Here is a 17,003-nt window from a genome sequence, read left to right on the forward strand (position 1 = left end):
TCTAAGCTAGTTATATCAAGCTTCGGTAAATACCGCCGTCTGTGAGCCTCGACCAAGTGAGTTACACTCAAAGAGAAATTAGCTTGACTCAGAACAAGCAGAAGCCTTGAATAAACTGACAAAAACAACTTTGGAAAACAATTTCAGTCGTTCTGTTCAACACTCCCGATCCTCACCTCCGACGTCCATCATGATTTAGTGATGTAGTGGCTAACGGTCAATTAAAGAGCACCTCCCAGATTTTTCCTGAAAACTGGACATCTCGTGTCGTCCCTTCCTCTGGGGACAGCTGGGAGGTCATTGTGTGTCTCCTTATCCCTCTGAATGTGTGTGTGGCCACAGAGGAGAGCAGTTCATCAGGAATAATGGGATTATGTCCAGGATTGATAACCTGCTTTATCTCTCATGTGTGGGCGGTGTGTCTCTGTTTAGCAAGCCGCATTCGGTCTGCTGCTCCAAGGAACTGATGGATTCATTGTATTATGAGCGAAAAGGTCAACTCCAGTGTTTTATTTATACATTTTAAGCCTTAAATGGGGGCTTGGGGTCAGGGTTCCCACTGAATGTCATGAAACAATTTAAAAACTGACCACTTTTGACACATTCTGCTAGAATAACAAGATAATATTTACAAATACATTAAAAATAATATACTAGCTGCTTCTTTTCTGAGGCATTCTGAGGCAACTTTTACCATTTTAGATCATTTTCCATTCTGAGGATTAATATTTTTTGAAGGGCAATTTTGTTTACAGAGACATCACAATCCATTTTACTTAGGGTTTCAGTTATTTATTGTTTTTGGTTGTGTTTTATTTTGGGTATTTAAAATAGCTTCAAGTTCCACTGTAGAGATTATGTGCGAAATTGAGAGGGCAAACTTGCATATTCAATATGAATATATAATTTGAAAATGGTCTCAAAACAGCAATATTATCATTCATCACAATCATTTCTTGAGTAATTTATCGTACTGCAATATTTGTTCTTTGAAACTGCTATAAAGCTAGACACAAAACAACTTAACATAATGGCTAGCCCTAACCCTACCCAAAAACCACAGCAAGCATTAAATATCTTTGTACTCAGGATCAGAGTGTTTGCTTCAACACCACAATTAACCAAATGTTGACATGACTGTGAAAAACAGAGTGTTTCTGCTTCATTTTGCTCTCAAAATTATTATATTTACGTTTTCCTGCTTCTCTTCACTGCAAAAATACAAAATCTTACCAAGTATTTTCAGTCTAGTTTAAAGTGCAAATATATCAGTACACCATTACACTGAAATATGATGTGTGTGTTTGTTCATTCATTCTGCTAAATGATGTAATCACAATAAAACTTCTGGTTTGACACCAAAGCGACTCAGAAGCACAGAAGCAGAACGGTGACGTCAAACAGCTATTTGTAGTGGCTAACGGTCAAACAGTTTCACGGTGGAAACAGTTATTCAGCAATAGGAACCAACAGTATTGTCACAAGAGCATAAACTAATAAAAATAAAGCACAACTACCAGCAACAACCTTCTGTAGAGAAGATGTGTAGACGGAAGTGGAGAGATCGTGAAGTCAGGCGCTTTAGTGATGCAGATTTCTTACATAATTTAATAATGATAATTTTCAGCCATTGTTTATGTTCAGATTTATCATATCTGGCTTCTTCTGGTGCATAATTATGATAAAATGCAGCATGACTGTTCAGATTGCAGATGATATGAAATCTGATTAAGTATGGAGATATGGAAGTACCAAAAATCTGATTTTTTAGCAGGTTTTTCAGCTTAAAAACAGGCTGTACAGAATGAAATGAAAAAGTTAGATATGTGTTAAAAAAGGGAAAAAACTGATTTTGGTCTAATTTGTCTGCTGTATGAACTTAAAGGAGGGTGCATAAAAATTTCATCCATCATTATGCTGAAGAGACTAAAGTAATTGGTTTTGCTCCAAAAATAAAGGTTAAAGAGCCTCAATTAGCCTCAATAAGGCTAAAAGTAGGAGTGTGCAAGAAACAACACTGTGGTTATGAGCTCAGATCTAAAAGAATAAATGGTTTCCTTTTGAAACAGGATAAAAAGAATCAATTGGGCTCATCCCAGAGGCCTGACCAACACCAGTGGGTCAGATCAGGTCACAAATCGCTGCACTGGCTTCTTGTTTGATCAAAATATATATAGATATTTCACATTTGAGAGTTTTAACCAAACATTTATCATTAATAAAACTTAGTTTCTATGGTTTTCAGTCCTGAAACCCAAGATCTTCAGAAAGTGTTGGCTCCTCCAAATAAAGACAAAAAAAACAATACTGTTTAGCTTTCCAACAATATTTCTGGTCAAAAAGTCTTCATAAAGCATTGCCAACCAAACAAAACAATTCAAATCCCAAGCAATTATATGGCCACAAAGCATAAAGACCACAAAAACAACACATGTACAGCTTAGCATCTCTGCTAACTTTACCATTTCAAGCGAAAGGTGGAGGCTAGCCTGCTGACTGACCCACAAAAACTGGAAAGCCAAAGAACGGCAGGACAAAAAGTCAAAGTCATACAGCATGTTTTAACTTTGCTGTTTTGTGGTTAAGATTCAGTCAGACTCTAAATCGAGATCCATTTCAGCTTTTCCACTATGACTCTACTGTAGTTTCACAAATGAATAACAAAAAAGCTGCTAGTTTTCATAAAAAAATGAGAGGATTTTAGACATTTTAAGTTTTATTTTTGTGTTTTGCTGAGTAATAAATGGCATAGGTTACCAATAATAAAAATAACAATAGGAAACTTCTGTTGTATGGTCTTATTTGAATTAGAAAAAGAACAAACTAAAACTTAGAATAACAACATAATCATAGATTTTATTGACAGATTTTCCATTAAGTGTTAAAGGCCAAATGCCATAAACAGAGCCAAAATGTTTCCAAATGGCATGTTTTCTTTTGTTCCTCGTAGAAATAGCTAACATATCTGCAGACTACACACATCCTGGACACAAATTGTTCAGATTTTTACCATTGGGTTGGAGCTACAGTGAAAACCAGCATCTACAGAGACAGTTTCTTCCTGTCTCTTTGATCAACACAATGAACATTACCTGCCTGGTCAGATATTCAACTGGGAAACAAAATAAAAACAGCAAAAAAAATCTAACTTTTGTTTTTTGTTTATAACTAAAAATACATGCACACACTGGTATCCTTTAATTTAGAAACCAAAGTCACAACCTGAAGCTGAAAAGCGCCGTTTAGGACAGAAATAGTTTAGAAATTAACCAAAACTGCCTGAGATCCAAGGATATAAACCACTAAATAATAAAAACACTGCAAAAACACAAAATCTTACCATATATTTTGGTCTAGTTTCTGCTGCAAAATTCGTAGTACACTTGAAATAAGACAAAACTCATAGCTAAGTGAAATAATCTACCAATAAAACTAGGATTTTTTCATAAATATTAAGGAATTATTGGCTTACAATAAGCTCCTATATTTTACTGGTATGATAGTTTTCTTTTATTTGAAGCATACTAAGACATTTGCACCAACAATACTTTGTAAGATTTTGTGTTTTTGCAGTGAGGTGATTCAACTTGCGTCCGATCCGAATTAAAACGAAACAAATACATTTAAACCATTAATAGTCTTGGTTTAGACAGAGAGAAGCTCTCGGAGTGAACTTGGTAAGTCCAGCTGAAGCTACTGAAGCTGGAGTGACATTTTCAGCGATCATGAGCCGGAGGATCAGCCGAAGCTCTGCCCACCGATCAGGCGACAAACCTGCGGAGGAAACCCTCCGGAGCTGTCCGAAAGTTGGACCCGAACTGACAAATACTGACGGATTGTCGTTATTTACAACAATTATCGTTATTCCAGCTGTCTGGACGCTCGATCGTCGCTCCTGTCCTGCTCGACACTTTCAGTTTTACAGATAAAGAGTTGTTGTTGTTGTCTTACCGCTTCGCAGCTCCGGAACACGCAGGAAAAGAGCGGATTGATCCTTTAAAAATAAAACCACGATCGGTTCCAGGGGAAGAGGGGGACGGACGGAGATGCGTCAGGTGTATGAGCTCCCCACAAACGAAGGAGGAAAACCGAGCCGAGGGCGACTCATGTTGAGCTGAGCTTATCTGAAGCAGGCTGTTTTATTTCCTCCAAACTCCACGCTGCGAGGAATGGGGAAAAAATACCAATAAATCCACCCGTGACGCTTCGAGCTGCAGCAGATGAGTTTAGAAAGCAGCCGAGGCCCTGAACGCAGATCCTGCAAACTCCGGCTGACTTTGGCATGTTTTACATAACAGCATCATCCGCTTTTTATGTTGACGCATCATGAAGCGAAAACATGGAGCGCCTTAAAGGGCCACGCCGCAGCGCAGAGGCACACGTCCCCCGTCCCCCAGCAGCAACAGCAGCGGCCCCGCTGGGCTGACAGATGGCTCCTGCACACATTATTACGTCTTTAAGACCCTTTTATTCTGACACTGGAGATAAATGTGACAGCAGAGGAGCAGGAACTCAGCGTTTCACCTCTGGATGAAGACTACAGCGCCCGCTTCAGAAAACTAAACTTTGACTCATCTGGTCATTAAAAAGTTTATTTATTTAAGCAATTTACCTCAAAATGTCAAATTTATGTATGTGATAGAATATAGAAATCCATAATCCAGTTTTTCATAACGTTAGAGCAAGTTTGATTATAACATTTTATGGTAAAAGTGGGGATACAAACTATTGCTTTTTACTTAGCTGTATGGTTGTAGTAAATATGTTTCAACAACTTATTTGTTGATGTATGTATTGCGTTATATTTTGGATTTACTTATTGCGATTTGTACTAGTGTTGCTTTTTTTTTTTTAATCTCAAGAGGTTATCCCTGAAACAAATAAATATTCCACTCATGTAAAACAAACAAAAACAAAACAAAAAAAAAACACAATTTTGCAATTACAATGTCTCCATTAATGCAATTAAAATGAAACATATGTTTTATTTTTTTTATCAAGTTATTAAAAATTATGCTTCTTTGCCATCGCCCTCCTTCCACTTCCTGTTTCGTCTTCTTTGTGGTTTACGCCAGTTGTTGATCATGTGACTCCCTTTTACCCACTGACAGGATCAGTGGGTAAAAATTACAAATTAAATTATCCAGAAATAAAACCAAAGCCAAATTGAGCAATATCAACTTCTTTTTTTAATAGAAATATACTTTAAAATAAATGAATGGAGGATTTTGAAACTCAAGAAGCTGCATCCTTCTCGTGAAAAGAAAACATTACATTTTAGGATAGTTTGATGATTTTATAGATTTTTTTTAGAGATCTCAGCTGCAACACAACCCCCTCCACACCTATTGAAAGCCCTGGTGAAAAGACCCTTAAATCAATAAATCAATACCTTTTTAGGTCTAGCTTTTAGTGTAAACATCTTATTTCATTTGAAATAAGAAAAACTAACTTACAAGTAACTTACAAGTCAGTAAGTTTGTTTTATGCCACTAATTTCTTAATATTAAATTTAAAAAAGTTATAGTACTGGCAGATTATTTAACGTATAGTCAGACATTTTTCCCATGTTATAAGTGAAATAATTTGTTAAAGAGTTACTTGAAAGTAATTCTTGTCTAATTTCAAGATATTTGCACAAAAAAATTGACCAAAACACTCAACATTTTTGAAAATATTATGTTAGGCAGTGATTATCTATATAATCATCAGTGCAACTTGAAATTAGAATAACACTTAAGTTTTTTATAACCTATAAATTAAAATTTAATTGCAGTAACAAAGTATTTCTTTAGTGAACACTTGTAGCAAAGTTTGCATCTGCAGGTAAAAAATACTTCTAGCATCAACATGTGAAAACTCAGCTCTCATCTTTGATTAACAGATCAATAATTGGATAGCAAAAGATGCTTAAGAGAAGATTTTTTTAAACATAATTTGAACCAGGTGAAGCTAAAACTGCAATTTGAGGAGTTAACAGATTTACATTTGTATTTAATCTTAAAAGTAAATGTTTATTTATTTATTTTTTTGCTTAATTACTGCACTGAATATTATGTCGTTTCAGAAAATATAATTATTTTATTGTCTCTATGCTTCAGTTAATTAAGTTAATTGACAATTATTTAAAAATCGATTAATCTGATTAATTGTTTCAGCCGTTGTTTATATTACTCGAGCCCTGAACAAAAAATTCATGACAAGCAGGAAGTTTAAGGCTGTGTTCACACTGCCGTCAAAGTGATCCAATTCAGATTTTTTTTGGTCAAAATTGGACCTGTATCTGACCTTCTTTTTATGAAGGTCTGAACAACACAGCCCGGATTTTTTCCGAATACGACCCAGGCCACTTTTAAGATATCCGATACGTATCTGATCGTTTCAGATGAGACCTGAATCCTAACGGTCAAGTCCTGAACGTCATTGATGCTCGACAAACGTCACTATTCTGCGTCCTGACGCGCAAGCGGGAAGAAAAACAACAACAATGGCGGTAATGAGGATTAAGTTGTTAAAGTGCTGGCTGCGGTCGGACAACAACTTCAAAATCGCAAGCTATGCTCCACCGTTAGCATCCATGTTTACTTCCGCAAACACTGAGCACGCTCTCTATGTGTGACGTCATCGCGCCCTCTACTGCGCCTGCAGGACATTTTCATGTCATTTGCAGTCCACATACGGGTCGCATGTATTTGTAAGTGTGAACGACCACACCAAAAAAATCCGATTTGACCAAAAAAAATCAAAAAAATCAAAAAAATCATCGGATTTGGGTCACTTCAGGCTGCAGTGTAAACGTAGCCCATTATGTCATGTCTCCCTGATAAAGCTGCTGATGTTACGGTTTGCAGCACCTTCAATCATTTTAACTCGCTCTGCCAGCTGCAACATTTCAGTGATTTTACCGTCTGAACCTCATTTGTTGGCTTCCCAGCCTGAAACTGAGTTCCCATGTATTATTCAAATGTGCTGGGATGGTTCCACTATTGTCTGGACTGCTGTCTCCTCTCTCGTCTGCAAACAAGAGGCTGAGTGTTCAGCACTCACTGAGGCGTCATGAGCACGTTCTTATTACTTTCTATTTCCAATGCAGGGAGGCTTTTGCGTTTCAGAGACTGTTTTTCCTTTAATCAGAACCAAAACTTTACTCTTTCATTTCTGGGTTTCGGATTAAACATAAAGGCGGGGTTAAACTTTCAGTTTCCGTCACAGAAAACTGAGCGGCCAAGAAACAGCTGATGGATAGAAACTACTTTAATGCTTGTTTAAAACTACAGAGTCTTTTAATGTGTTTTATTATTATTACTCTTATCGGGAGAATTTCAAGAGCAAATTTTTTTCCCCATTCCTCTCCACCACATTCACTTAGCAGCTATGATTCACTTTTATGTGCGTGTAATTTAGGCTTTAGTCCATAAAAAAAATCCAGTATTAACCAGAGTGAGGTCAAGACATATTTGGAATCAAATAAAACTTGGTAACTGGTCTAGTATTACATTTTACACTGCAAAAACACTAAATCTTATTCTATTAGCTCCACTGGCTGATTATTTCACTTATAACGAGACGTTTTCCCTAAATTTTAAGTGAAATAATCTAAGTAACATCCAAATGGGAAGGAAATGGTAACAGATTTTTTTTATATAGTTTATGATTCTTTCCTTTCAAATTTCATTTTTAAAAACTATTACTCTGCAAAAACAAACTCTTACCAAGTATTTTCTGGTGCAAATGTATCAGTACAAACTCAGAACTCCTCAACTAGAGGTTATTCTACCCACAAATAAAACAGTGGTTTGGTTAAGTAGTAGTTTATCCATCAGATCGAAGTTTTTATCAGTATGCTGCTACATCTATCAGTCCCTGCAGTTTTTGGTGCTAATGCATAATTGAGAGTTTATTGCAATTTTCCAACAATAGTGACAAACATTATGTTTATGTAATGCTACCTCCCACCTGCAGGTGGCAGTATGTCTCACTTCTGCTACTCTGCTGCCTCAGCCTTATTTTCAAAACTTGACAGTTATTTGTTAATATTTTAACAGTTTGTAAATGAATCAATGTTTCAGGAACAAACATTCATTATCTTAATTTACCCCAAAATGAATGAATCTGTGTTGCAGCATTACACAGACAAATGTTAGAAACTTATTGATTTATTTATTGCAAACCTGGTATAGTTCATACATTTCTACATAATGATGACACCTACAATCAAGAACAGACAAAATATTCACAGAAAAATATGTTAAAGATATTTGACAGTGTTTTGTTTACAGAAGAATATTCATTAACAGAATGAGTTTAGGGAAAACCTTCGATAATCTGTCAAAGATGATTTTATCCAAATCGTTTTGAGTAAGAGTTTAAGCTTGAAATCCAGAAATCTGTTCATTACATTATTATCATCTACCTCCAGCTAACAGGCAGCTAGCATAGCAAAACTTCAAGGCTGCTCGGCGAGGATCAATATGTAATTTGTTCATTTATCAGCTTATTGTCTGAATGGAAACAACAACAACTCATCCATTAAGGTCCTGGGTGTGAGAAACGATGCAAACAACAAACCGAGCGACTGCTGCGTCTATCTGAACATGGAGTTGAAGGCTCGGCCGATGATGATCCGGCGGACTTCGCTGGTTCCCGCCCCGATTTCGTACAGCTTCGCGTCTCGCAGGAATCTCCCCACCGGATAGTCGTTGATGTAGCCGTTCCCGCCTGAGGGTAGCGCCAAAAGTTTCAGTTTCAAACCAAATCAGACAACTTATTCAGGAAAAAACAATACACTGCAAAAACACAAACTTACCAAGTAGATTTTAGTGAAAATATCTTTGTTTTATCTCATTTAAAGTGTACTAGCTTAAAAATAACTTTTCAGCAAGATATAGGTGCTTAATTTAACTAAATAATTCCTTAATATTGATGAAAAAGTATCTTATAACACTAGAAAAATGTCTTGCCAACAAAACTAGCACTTTTTCACTCACCTAAACACTGAATGCCATCCAAGGCAACCTGAGTGGCATTCTCAGCGCAGTAGAGAATCACTCCAGCACAATCCTAGAAAAAAACAACATATTTTTACCACATAGCCTTAATATTCAAATTATGTAAAAAAACACAAACTCAGCATCACAGAATGGATTATAGGCTGGTTAACTAGGAGAAAACAAAACTATTCAGGTCTTTAACATGAGAAATAAACAAAAATCTGACTTAAATGCTGAACAGGTTCCTTGTAAACATATGTTTTAAGTATATACAGGCAGCCAAATTGATTTTCTAAATAAGAAAATGGATTAAAGAGTACTAAATGTTCCAACCTTTGCACTGAAATGCCCTTTGTCACAAGCTCTGGCGACGTTGTAGAGGTACTGCCGACAGGAGCTCAGTCTGGTGTACATGTCGGCCATCTTGCCCTGCATCAGCTGTGGAAAAAGTTTACATTTCACCAGATTAGGATCTGTCAGCTGTTGAGAGCTTTGTCCAGGTGAAAATCAGCAGTCAGACCTGAAAGTGTCCAATCTTCTGTCCAAACGCTTCTCTCACATGTAGGTAGGGGATAGCAGCATCCAGAACGGACTGCATTATGCTGAAAAACAAGATTTAGCACCAGCATGCAGCTTCCTTTATGTTTATTTTTACAACTTCACAGCAGAGTTTTAACAAGATTTAACAGAATCTCTAACAATCACATTTAATTTTAATCTCAAATCCTTAAAATGAGACCAAGATTAATACACGAGCATATTATGCTAGCTTCTTCCCTTTACATTGTTCTTTAAACTTCTCCTGACTTTTAATGTAGCTATTGTTAGCCTGAAGAATAAAATCTGTTATTTAAGAACCTCACCCAACAGGTCCAGCAGCCAACACCAGCCTCTCCAGGTCTAAGCCGCTCATCATCACATAAACTCCTTTATTCAGCGAACCCAGAATGTTCTTCTCTGTCAAACAGGACAAATTCACAGGAAAACAATCAGTCCGAGTACCAGCACTGCAAAAACATAAAATATTAAAGTTGTTTATAGTGCAAAGACTTAAAATAAGACAAAAGTATCTTACAAGTAGCTCTTTAGCAACCTAACAGAGTTTATCCTTTAATATTAATGAAAAAGTACTGAGATTATTTCACTTATATTTTCCCCACATTATAAGTTAAATAATCAGCCAGTGGGACTTTTTCATAAATTTTCAAAAACTTCTGACTTTAAAATTGACTTGCTAAAAATTACTTGTAAATTAGTAGTTTTTGCTTAACTTGTACTATAAACTAGAGAAAAATACTTGGTAAGATTTTGTATTTTTGCAGCATAAACAACCAAATTTGATTGTTTTAATTTAGATTCAAGCTAAACGGAAGCAAATTCAGCCTTTTGGAGAAAAACAACATAAATTCAATTCAAAATGACTTTTAGTTTTTTATAATATGTTATCAGTGGTTCAGCCTTACATGGATTTAAAGGTGAAATTAAATCTTTAAAACTCTTCATACCTGGAATTTTACAGTCTTCAAAGATCAGTTCACAGGTGTTGGATCCCCTCATTCCCAGTTTGTCAAGTTTCTGCGCTGTGGAAAATCCCGGCATTCCCTGTAGGAGGGGAAAATAAAAACATTTTCAGGTTATCTTTTCTGCAAAACCGTGAACAGAGCTGACCCACCGACAGGAAAAGACGAGTTAGATTCACCTTTTCCACGATAAAAGCCGTGATTCCCTTCTGATGCGCCTCCGGGTCGGTCTTGGCGTACACGATGAGGACATCGGCGTCCGGCCCGTTGGTGATCCAGAACTTGTTGCCGTTTAGAACGTAATAATCACCTGGTGAAAAAATAAATAAAAAAAATTACAGAAAGCAGGAAGCGCAGAGGATCACAAACAGAACAGATACCTCAGATGTTTTGTTTAAAACTGAACGGAAAGGAAGAAATAAAAGCAGCTCAGAGTGGAAGAAGATCACAGATAATTTTAAACTTCTGTGGAAACCAAAACATTTAAACTTTCTGCTTTGATTTCTGAACTGATTAGATTACTGTCCTCTGTTCACTGCTTCATGTTTATCTACAAACTCATTATTCTTTTCCATCGGCTTTCATAAACAGATTCCTTTTTTAAATGGTATGTTTATGATTTATTTCTGATTTTAACATCGAATGCAGACATTGTTTGAGTCATACTTAGAATATTTTGGAGAATAAATACAAACCAATAAATGACAAAACAAAAACCAAAAATAAATCAAAGCACACAAAAAAATCTAAATAGTGATAAACTTATAAAGTTGGCATGTTAAACTAACACTATATTAAGATAAAGTGTCAGTTAAAAGTCAAAACAAAAAACTAAAGATTAATAGACACATTTTAAAAAGAAAATTGTAGAAAAATGAACTTTTGTCATTAATAACAGAACCTGGAAAATGGGAAAAAGAGAATTATTCTAAACTTTTGTTTTTCTGTTCATTGTTTTTTTCTCATGTTTTCTGACTTCGTAGAAGAAAAAATAAAAACTGTACAAATAGAGAAAAAAAATGCAGTCATGTAGATTCTAGAACAGAACCAAATAATTCAAAAAGGAAATTTATCAAGATCTGAAGGATTATTTTGAACAAAAAAAGTTCAAATGTAAGAAATTTGTCAGACAAATGACTAACTGTGTTCATAACTTTTTTCTCCTGAAAGCTCGTTTCCTTATCAGAGCTTGTAATCGCATCAACATAAAATCAGACGCCACAGTTTGGTTTTTAAAACTCCTCCTGCTCAGATTTACAACTCTACAAACGTAGCTGGAAACTTTCTCTAAGTTATTTTTAAAAGCTGACAGCAGCAGGAACTTTGTCATTAATAATCCATGACTTCCGTTTCCAGGGGTTTAAATATGATGTGACACAGAGATTTAAGTCACGTTTGAACAACTGGACTTCTTAAACATACGGAAAAAAATTCTGGGAAAAACAGGGCGACTGGTAAAAAAACTAAACGAATCTGACTTTTGATCTCAGAAGATAAAAGTCGGGACTTTGAGAAAAGTCCCGACTGAAATAAAAGTCAGAATTTGGAGGGGGGAAAAATCAAAATTCAGAAGAAAAAAAGTCAATTCAGAAAAAAACATCAGAATGAATTTAATACTTTTTAAAGATGTACAGATGCACATCTTTTAAAAATAAAAGGACAAATAGAAGCCATACAAGAGTTTTCCGAGACGTTTCTGTAGAAAATCGGAAAGGAAAATGAAGAAAACATTGAAAAAAACAACTAAAAAAAACAGTGTTCTCCATACTTGCTAAGAAGATGTCATTAGTTTAACTTTTTTATGCTTTCGCATAAATTTTATTTCAAACTTTTGCCTTTGTAATTACTTTATACTACCTTTCTTAACAGCTTTGAGTTTCATGGAGACGACATCAGATCCAGCGTTAGGTTCACTCATGGCCAGCGCTCCAATGTGTTCACCTGTCAGTAACTACCAAAAACAAAATAAGATAAAAAAAATAAATCAACTTCATGCTTTAAAATGATAATTTTCCTCTTTCACGCTGTGCAGCCCTGACCTTTGGCATGTACTTCTCCTTCTGCTTCGGGTTGGCGTGACGCACCATCTGGTTGACACAGAGATTGGAGTGGGCGCCATAACTGAGAGCGATGGCTGCCGACACCCGAGACATTTCCTCCATCACGATGACGTGGTCCAGGTAGCCCAGTCCCGTTCCCCCGTCTTCCACTGACCGGAGCAAACGCAGGGCGAAGCGGTTCAGATAAAGATTAAAACTCTACACATGGATTTATTCAGTCACATTTAAATGTTTCAGATTGGCGAATTAATTTGCAACTAATGGTTTATTAGATTAAATTTAATACCAATTGATTAATAAAGTCCAATTACTCTTCTAGTGTTTAGTTTGGCTCCAGCAGAGGGCGCCACTTGCCATTCCTAAGCAGAGTTGATACAGAAACAAAGATGGCAGTGGTGTGCCAGGATGGTCCAAACATAGTTAGTTTTGATTTATTTCAAGTTTACTGAGATATTTGCACAAGAAATTGTGTTTTTGCAGTGTATATTTTATGCACTGGAACAAAATATAATAATAAAAGTTCCACTTGATGTTTTCTACCAAATGTGAGACAGTCTTTGTGTTATCTGTGGTTGTGATCTTTTAACTTTTGCATGGAGGCCATCTTTTCCTTAATTTAATCGTGAACTTTGACCTTTAATAAGACAAGTGAGGCTTTCAGAGCTATAAATGTTGGTCTGGATTATTCTGTATATTGGAGTAATGTTGGTAGGTTGGCCAAATCTGAAAAGTTTCATCACTGTTCCATGTTTCCTCCATTTGAAATGAAAATACTTACACAGCACTGCATGGTTCAAGCAAGAACATATAACTGTAAGCCCCCCCCCAAAAAACAAAACAACAACAAACAAACAAAAAAACACTTTAGCTTCATAGTTATACCTGGAGCAGTAATGCCCAGCAGTCCCATCTCGCCCATTGCTTTGTAGTAATCCTGGTAAAACAACAACATTCCTCTCATTACCCAGAGTTAATTTTTACCTAAAAAACATACAAATGGTTTGGTATTAACCATGTTTAATTAAACACTACTGCACGAGTTGTATATAGGCAAATCATTCACTGAGTGGGTTTCAACTCACCCGCAGTCCTGGGAACTCATTTTTCTTGTCAATCTCATCAGCATAAGGTGCAAGTTTCTCTGCACAGAATTTACGAACTGTGTGCCTAAGCTGTGGAAAAAACAAAACAAACAAACAAAAAAAACAGATATCATCAACATAATGATATCTGGATAAAAATTTGGATAAAATTTTTGGTAGACTATTAAAAATGTTCTAAAAGGTGTAAACTTCTCACTCCTTTTCGAACAGGAACTGTAGCTAAAATGATTGGTTCTCATGTTACTAAACATTATTTTTGTGTATGTTTTAAATGCATATACATGCAGAGATGGACAATCAATCAATAATACACATCTCAAAACACGTGATCAATATGAATAGATATATCTGATAGAGTATTCAATAAATTCACCGAATTCAACCTCACGGCTTCAACTAACTCACTCGCTCTTTGGTTGCCTAGCAACAACCTGCAGTTTTAAGTTTGAGTGTTCTTTACAAAATTCAAGATTATTGGTGTTTGAGAGCGTGAACTTGCATTATTATTATTATTATTATTATTATTATTATCAACATATTGCTTGAAAATGATCTCCAAACAACAACATGACAGATTCAGTCATGAGTTCAAAGACACCAAAACTGATCGTTTAAGCGTACCGATTAAAGACAAAATGCATCTGCATTCCCAGTGAACAATAATCGATTAAAAGTGACCCACAGAAGGAACTGTGACGAACTGGAGAAAGGCTCATGGGTGGCCTCATCTGGTGGATGCAGCCCAGTGCAACAGATGATGTGGTGGAGAGGCATCAGGACACAATATGTTGGTTTTTATACAAGAAACATGTTCTGAAAAACACGTCAGATCCATATTATAGCTTCTAGTACCTAACAGGATCATCACCAATCCAATGGATCCTATAGAGTCAACAAAGAGGAAATTAACCCACTAACAACCAAGTGGTCATAATGTTATGCTGGTACTAAATCACGAGGAAGAACCTTTTGTCCAATCAAATAGCCTACATGAGACCCACCTCCTCCTCTATTTGTCGGTTCTTATATAAAATATCAGTGAAACTGCTGCAGAAAGCTTAACAATAACATATTAATTTATGAATGTGATCTTTTACAAACCGTTATTGTTGCAGTAAAATCAGCTTTAAATCAAAAGTTTAGCCATAAAAACTGATTGTTGCACGAATTTTGTGTTTTAATGTTTACGGAAGTGTTTAGACACAACTTACCTGAATCAATAAACACTAATATTTATGTTTTGTTTACGTATTCCCTGCCAGTTAGCTAATGTTATGTCATCACGCCATGTCAGTTACGACCTTTCACCGACATCTTCTGAGTGGAAAAGACTCATCTTCTGAGTCTCAATTTGGTGCACAATGCAGTTCGTTTCCACGTGATTATTGTTGAATTATTTCTAACAGTTGTTCCTGTTTGCACCCCAAGTTAACCTGTGATCGTAGCTGCAGCTAGCTAACCTGTATCTGCTCCTCTGTGAGTCCGTTCACCACGTCATCCACCTGGATAGCAGCACCGGAACATCCCCTCCGCGCCACGGCGGGGACGGATAACCTGGAGCCGAGGCGGAGAGCGTTTCTGACCGCAAACATGACGCTGCTAGCGGGTGAAAACATAAAGCTGGGCTTCAGATGTGTTGGTGGGACTGTCCTTTGTCCCAGGGCAAAGAAGAGGTCTCACTCTGATATTAATTTGACGGAAAGACGAGGTCTCACTCTGATGGACTTTCACAATACCGAAGCATCCACCATTTTGTGTGTGGCAAGCTCCCAGTGAAACCAACAAATTTGCTTGGAAGCTTTATTTTTCAATGAAAGAAAGTTTACGATCAACTAATATTAATAAAAAATTTTTTTGCATGAATAAGATATTAATTTTAGTATTCAAAATGATTGAATGTTTTTTTAAGTAATGCATTTAAAAATGACAAAACACAAGCGATAAGGAAATTGTATCGAATTAACGTACTATTTTTGAGTTTAATAACAGGACCCTGATTAATATATCAATGTCATGGTATAATGCCAATTATGATACAAAACCACTCAAATATGTGTAGACATAGCATAATCAGAATAATCAATATACAATTTGTAACATACTAAAAGCTAGTTATTGTCCATAAGAAGTGGTTAATTTGCTGTAAAACCCATAAAAATGCTACACTTCATAATATAAAATAAAAATATGACATGTCATATGCCACTAATAACATGGCGGTGATATTGACGTACGACGTAGAAACGTGTTTGACGTCGACTCTTTTTCTTCTTCTATGAATTTTCGTCAGTGAAACGTCTCTTTTTCTTTGGTAAGTTGGTTGTTAGCACCATCTGTTGGTGGAAACTGGTAAAGCAACGCATTTCAAAACTTCAAAATACATTATTTATTCAAATTTCAACGCTAAATTCACATATAGTTCCGCTGAATATTAAAATGTGCTTCTATATAAAATTATGACGTTTATTGTGTGTGGCTGCATTTTTTTTTACTGGAATATTTCCTGCACTGCTGAACCTCATGGAGCAAACAAGACCTTTGAAGCATTTAATTAAATCTGCTTATTTGCTTAAATCAGATCAGTGAGCTTTTGGTGTTTTACAATGGCTTGTTTTATTAAATACAATTTACATTCCTTTTTAATTCCTATTTGTTTCAGAAGTCATTTGATTATCTGTTGCGGATTTATAAGAAAATGTGGTGTGTAAAAAATGTTTTAGTGGAGTACAATGTGTTTCCCAGTTCAACTCCAGGTTTTATTGACATGGAAGAAAATAGATTACAAATTTTTCACCTTGACTTAACTGTAAAAAGGGAACCAAAAATTGTTTTCTATAAAGCCGTTACACCATGATTGCACAGATGTCCACTTCTTTAAATATGAACTTTCGATATATTTTTAATCATTCAGTCGTCCTTGGTAGGCGTCCATCTTGGATTATGAGGATGGGACTTGTCTGAAAAGTTACTTGTAAGTTAATTTTGTCTTATTACAAGAGTACTAAGATATTTACACTAGAAATTAGACTAAAATTACTTGGTAAGAGTTTGTGTGTTTGCAGAGTAGCACTACTTCAACTTGTGTTTACTCAAGTAAAAGTAAAAAGGCGTCTCAGGTGCAGCTGATCAAAACATAACAAATATTTGCTGCTGTTCCAAAACTTTACATTTTTGGTACATGATGCTGCCACCACCATCTCTTGGTATTTTTTTCTGACCAGTTTCTGTATTTTCTCTATTTTTAGAGAAACATCCAATTTATTTAATATCACTGATGTTTTATACCATTTATAGCTTTTCTGCTAAAATATGGCTTTAGCTAAATGATAC

The 17,003-nt window shown here is 35.8% G+C and overlaps 2 protein-coding genes across 2 annotated transcripts in view; both read right to left on the reverse strand.

Annotated features, from left to right (window-relative positions):
• The window catches only part of bahd1 (bromo adjacent homology domain containing 1), a 30,697-nt gene extending 26,343 nt beyond the window's left edge, over positions 1 to 4,354 (reverse strand). Inside the window, exon 1 of the mRNA XM_014987850.2 lies at positions 3,952 to 4,354. The gene's annotated coding sequence lies outside the window, so the exon portion shown is untranslated. The remainder of the gene's footprint in view (positions 1 to 3,951) is intronic.
• A 3,786-nt stretch (positions 4,355 to 8,140) lies between these two features.
• On the reverse strand, positions 8,141 to 15,397 carry ivd (isovaleryl-CoA dehydrogenase). The gene is made up of 12 exons (XM_014987849.2): positions 15,134 to 15,397; positions 13,653 to 13,742; positions 13,453 to 13,504; positions 12,550 to 12,719; positions 12,368 to 12,461; positions 10,690 to 10,820; positions 10,496 to 10,592; positions 9,854 to 9,947; positions 9,511 to 9,592; positions 9,324 to 9,428; positions 8,988 to 9,060; positions 8,141 to 8,718 (listed from the first exon to the last, which is right to left on the reverse strand). Exons 1-12 carry the CDS (start codon positions 15,287 to 15,289, stop codon positions 8,585 to 8,587), a joined length of 1,278 nt encoding a protein of 425 aa, XP_014843335.2. The 5' UTR covers positions 15,290 to 15,397; the 3' UTR covers positions 8,141 to 8,584.
• Positions 15,398 to 17,003: the final 1,606 nt, after the last annotated feature.

The sequence above is a fragment of the Poecilia mexicana genome, unplaced genomic scaffold (genome assembly GCF_051168715.1).
Source record: "Poecilia mexicana isolate PSO_F unplaced genomic scaffold, ASM5116871v1 scaffold_22, whole genome shotgun sequence".
Lineage (NCBI taxonomy): Eukaryota > Metazoa > Chordata > Actinopteri > Cyprinodontiformes > Poeciliidae > Poecilia > Poecilia mexicana.

What these genes read in the sequence shown, in the direction of transcription:
- ivd (XM_014987849.2), bottom strand. Translation starts at nt 15,289, where the DNA reads ATGTTTTCACCCGCTAGCAGCGTCATGTTTGCGGTCAGAAACGCTCTC. An exon ending in ATGAGTTCCCAGGACTGCGG is followed by an intron (nt 13,505 to 13,652) that starts GTGAGTTGAAAC and finishes TTGTTTTACCAG; the next exon opens with GATTACTACAAAGCAATGGG. An exon ending in AAGGGCATTTCAGTGCAAAG is followed by an intron (nt 9,061 to 9,323) that starts GTTGGAACATTT and finishes GTTTTTTTCTAG; the next exon opens with GATTGTGCTGGAGTGATTCT.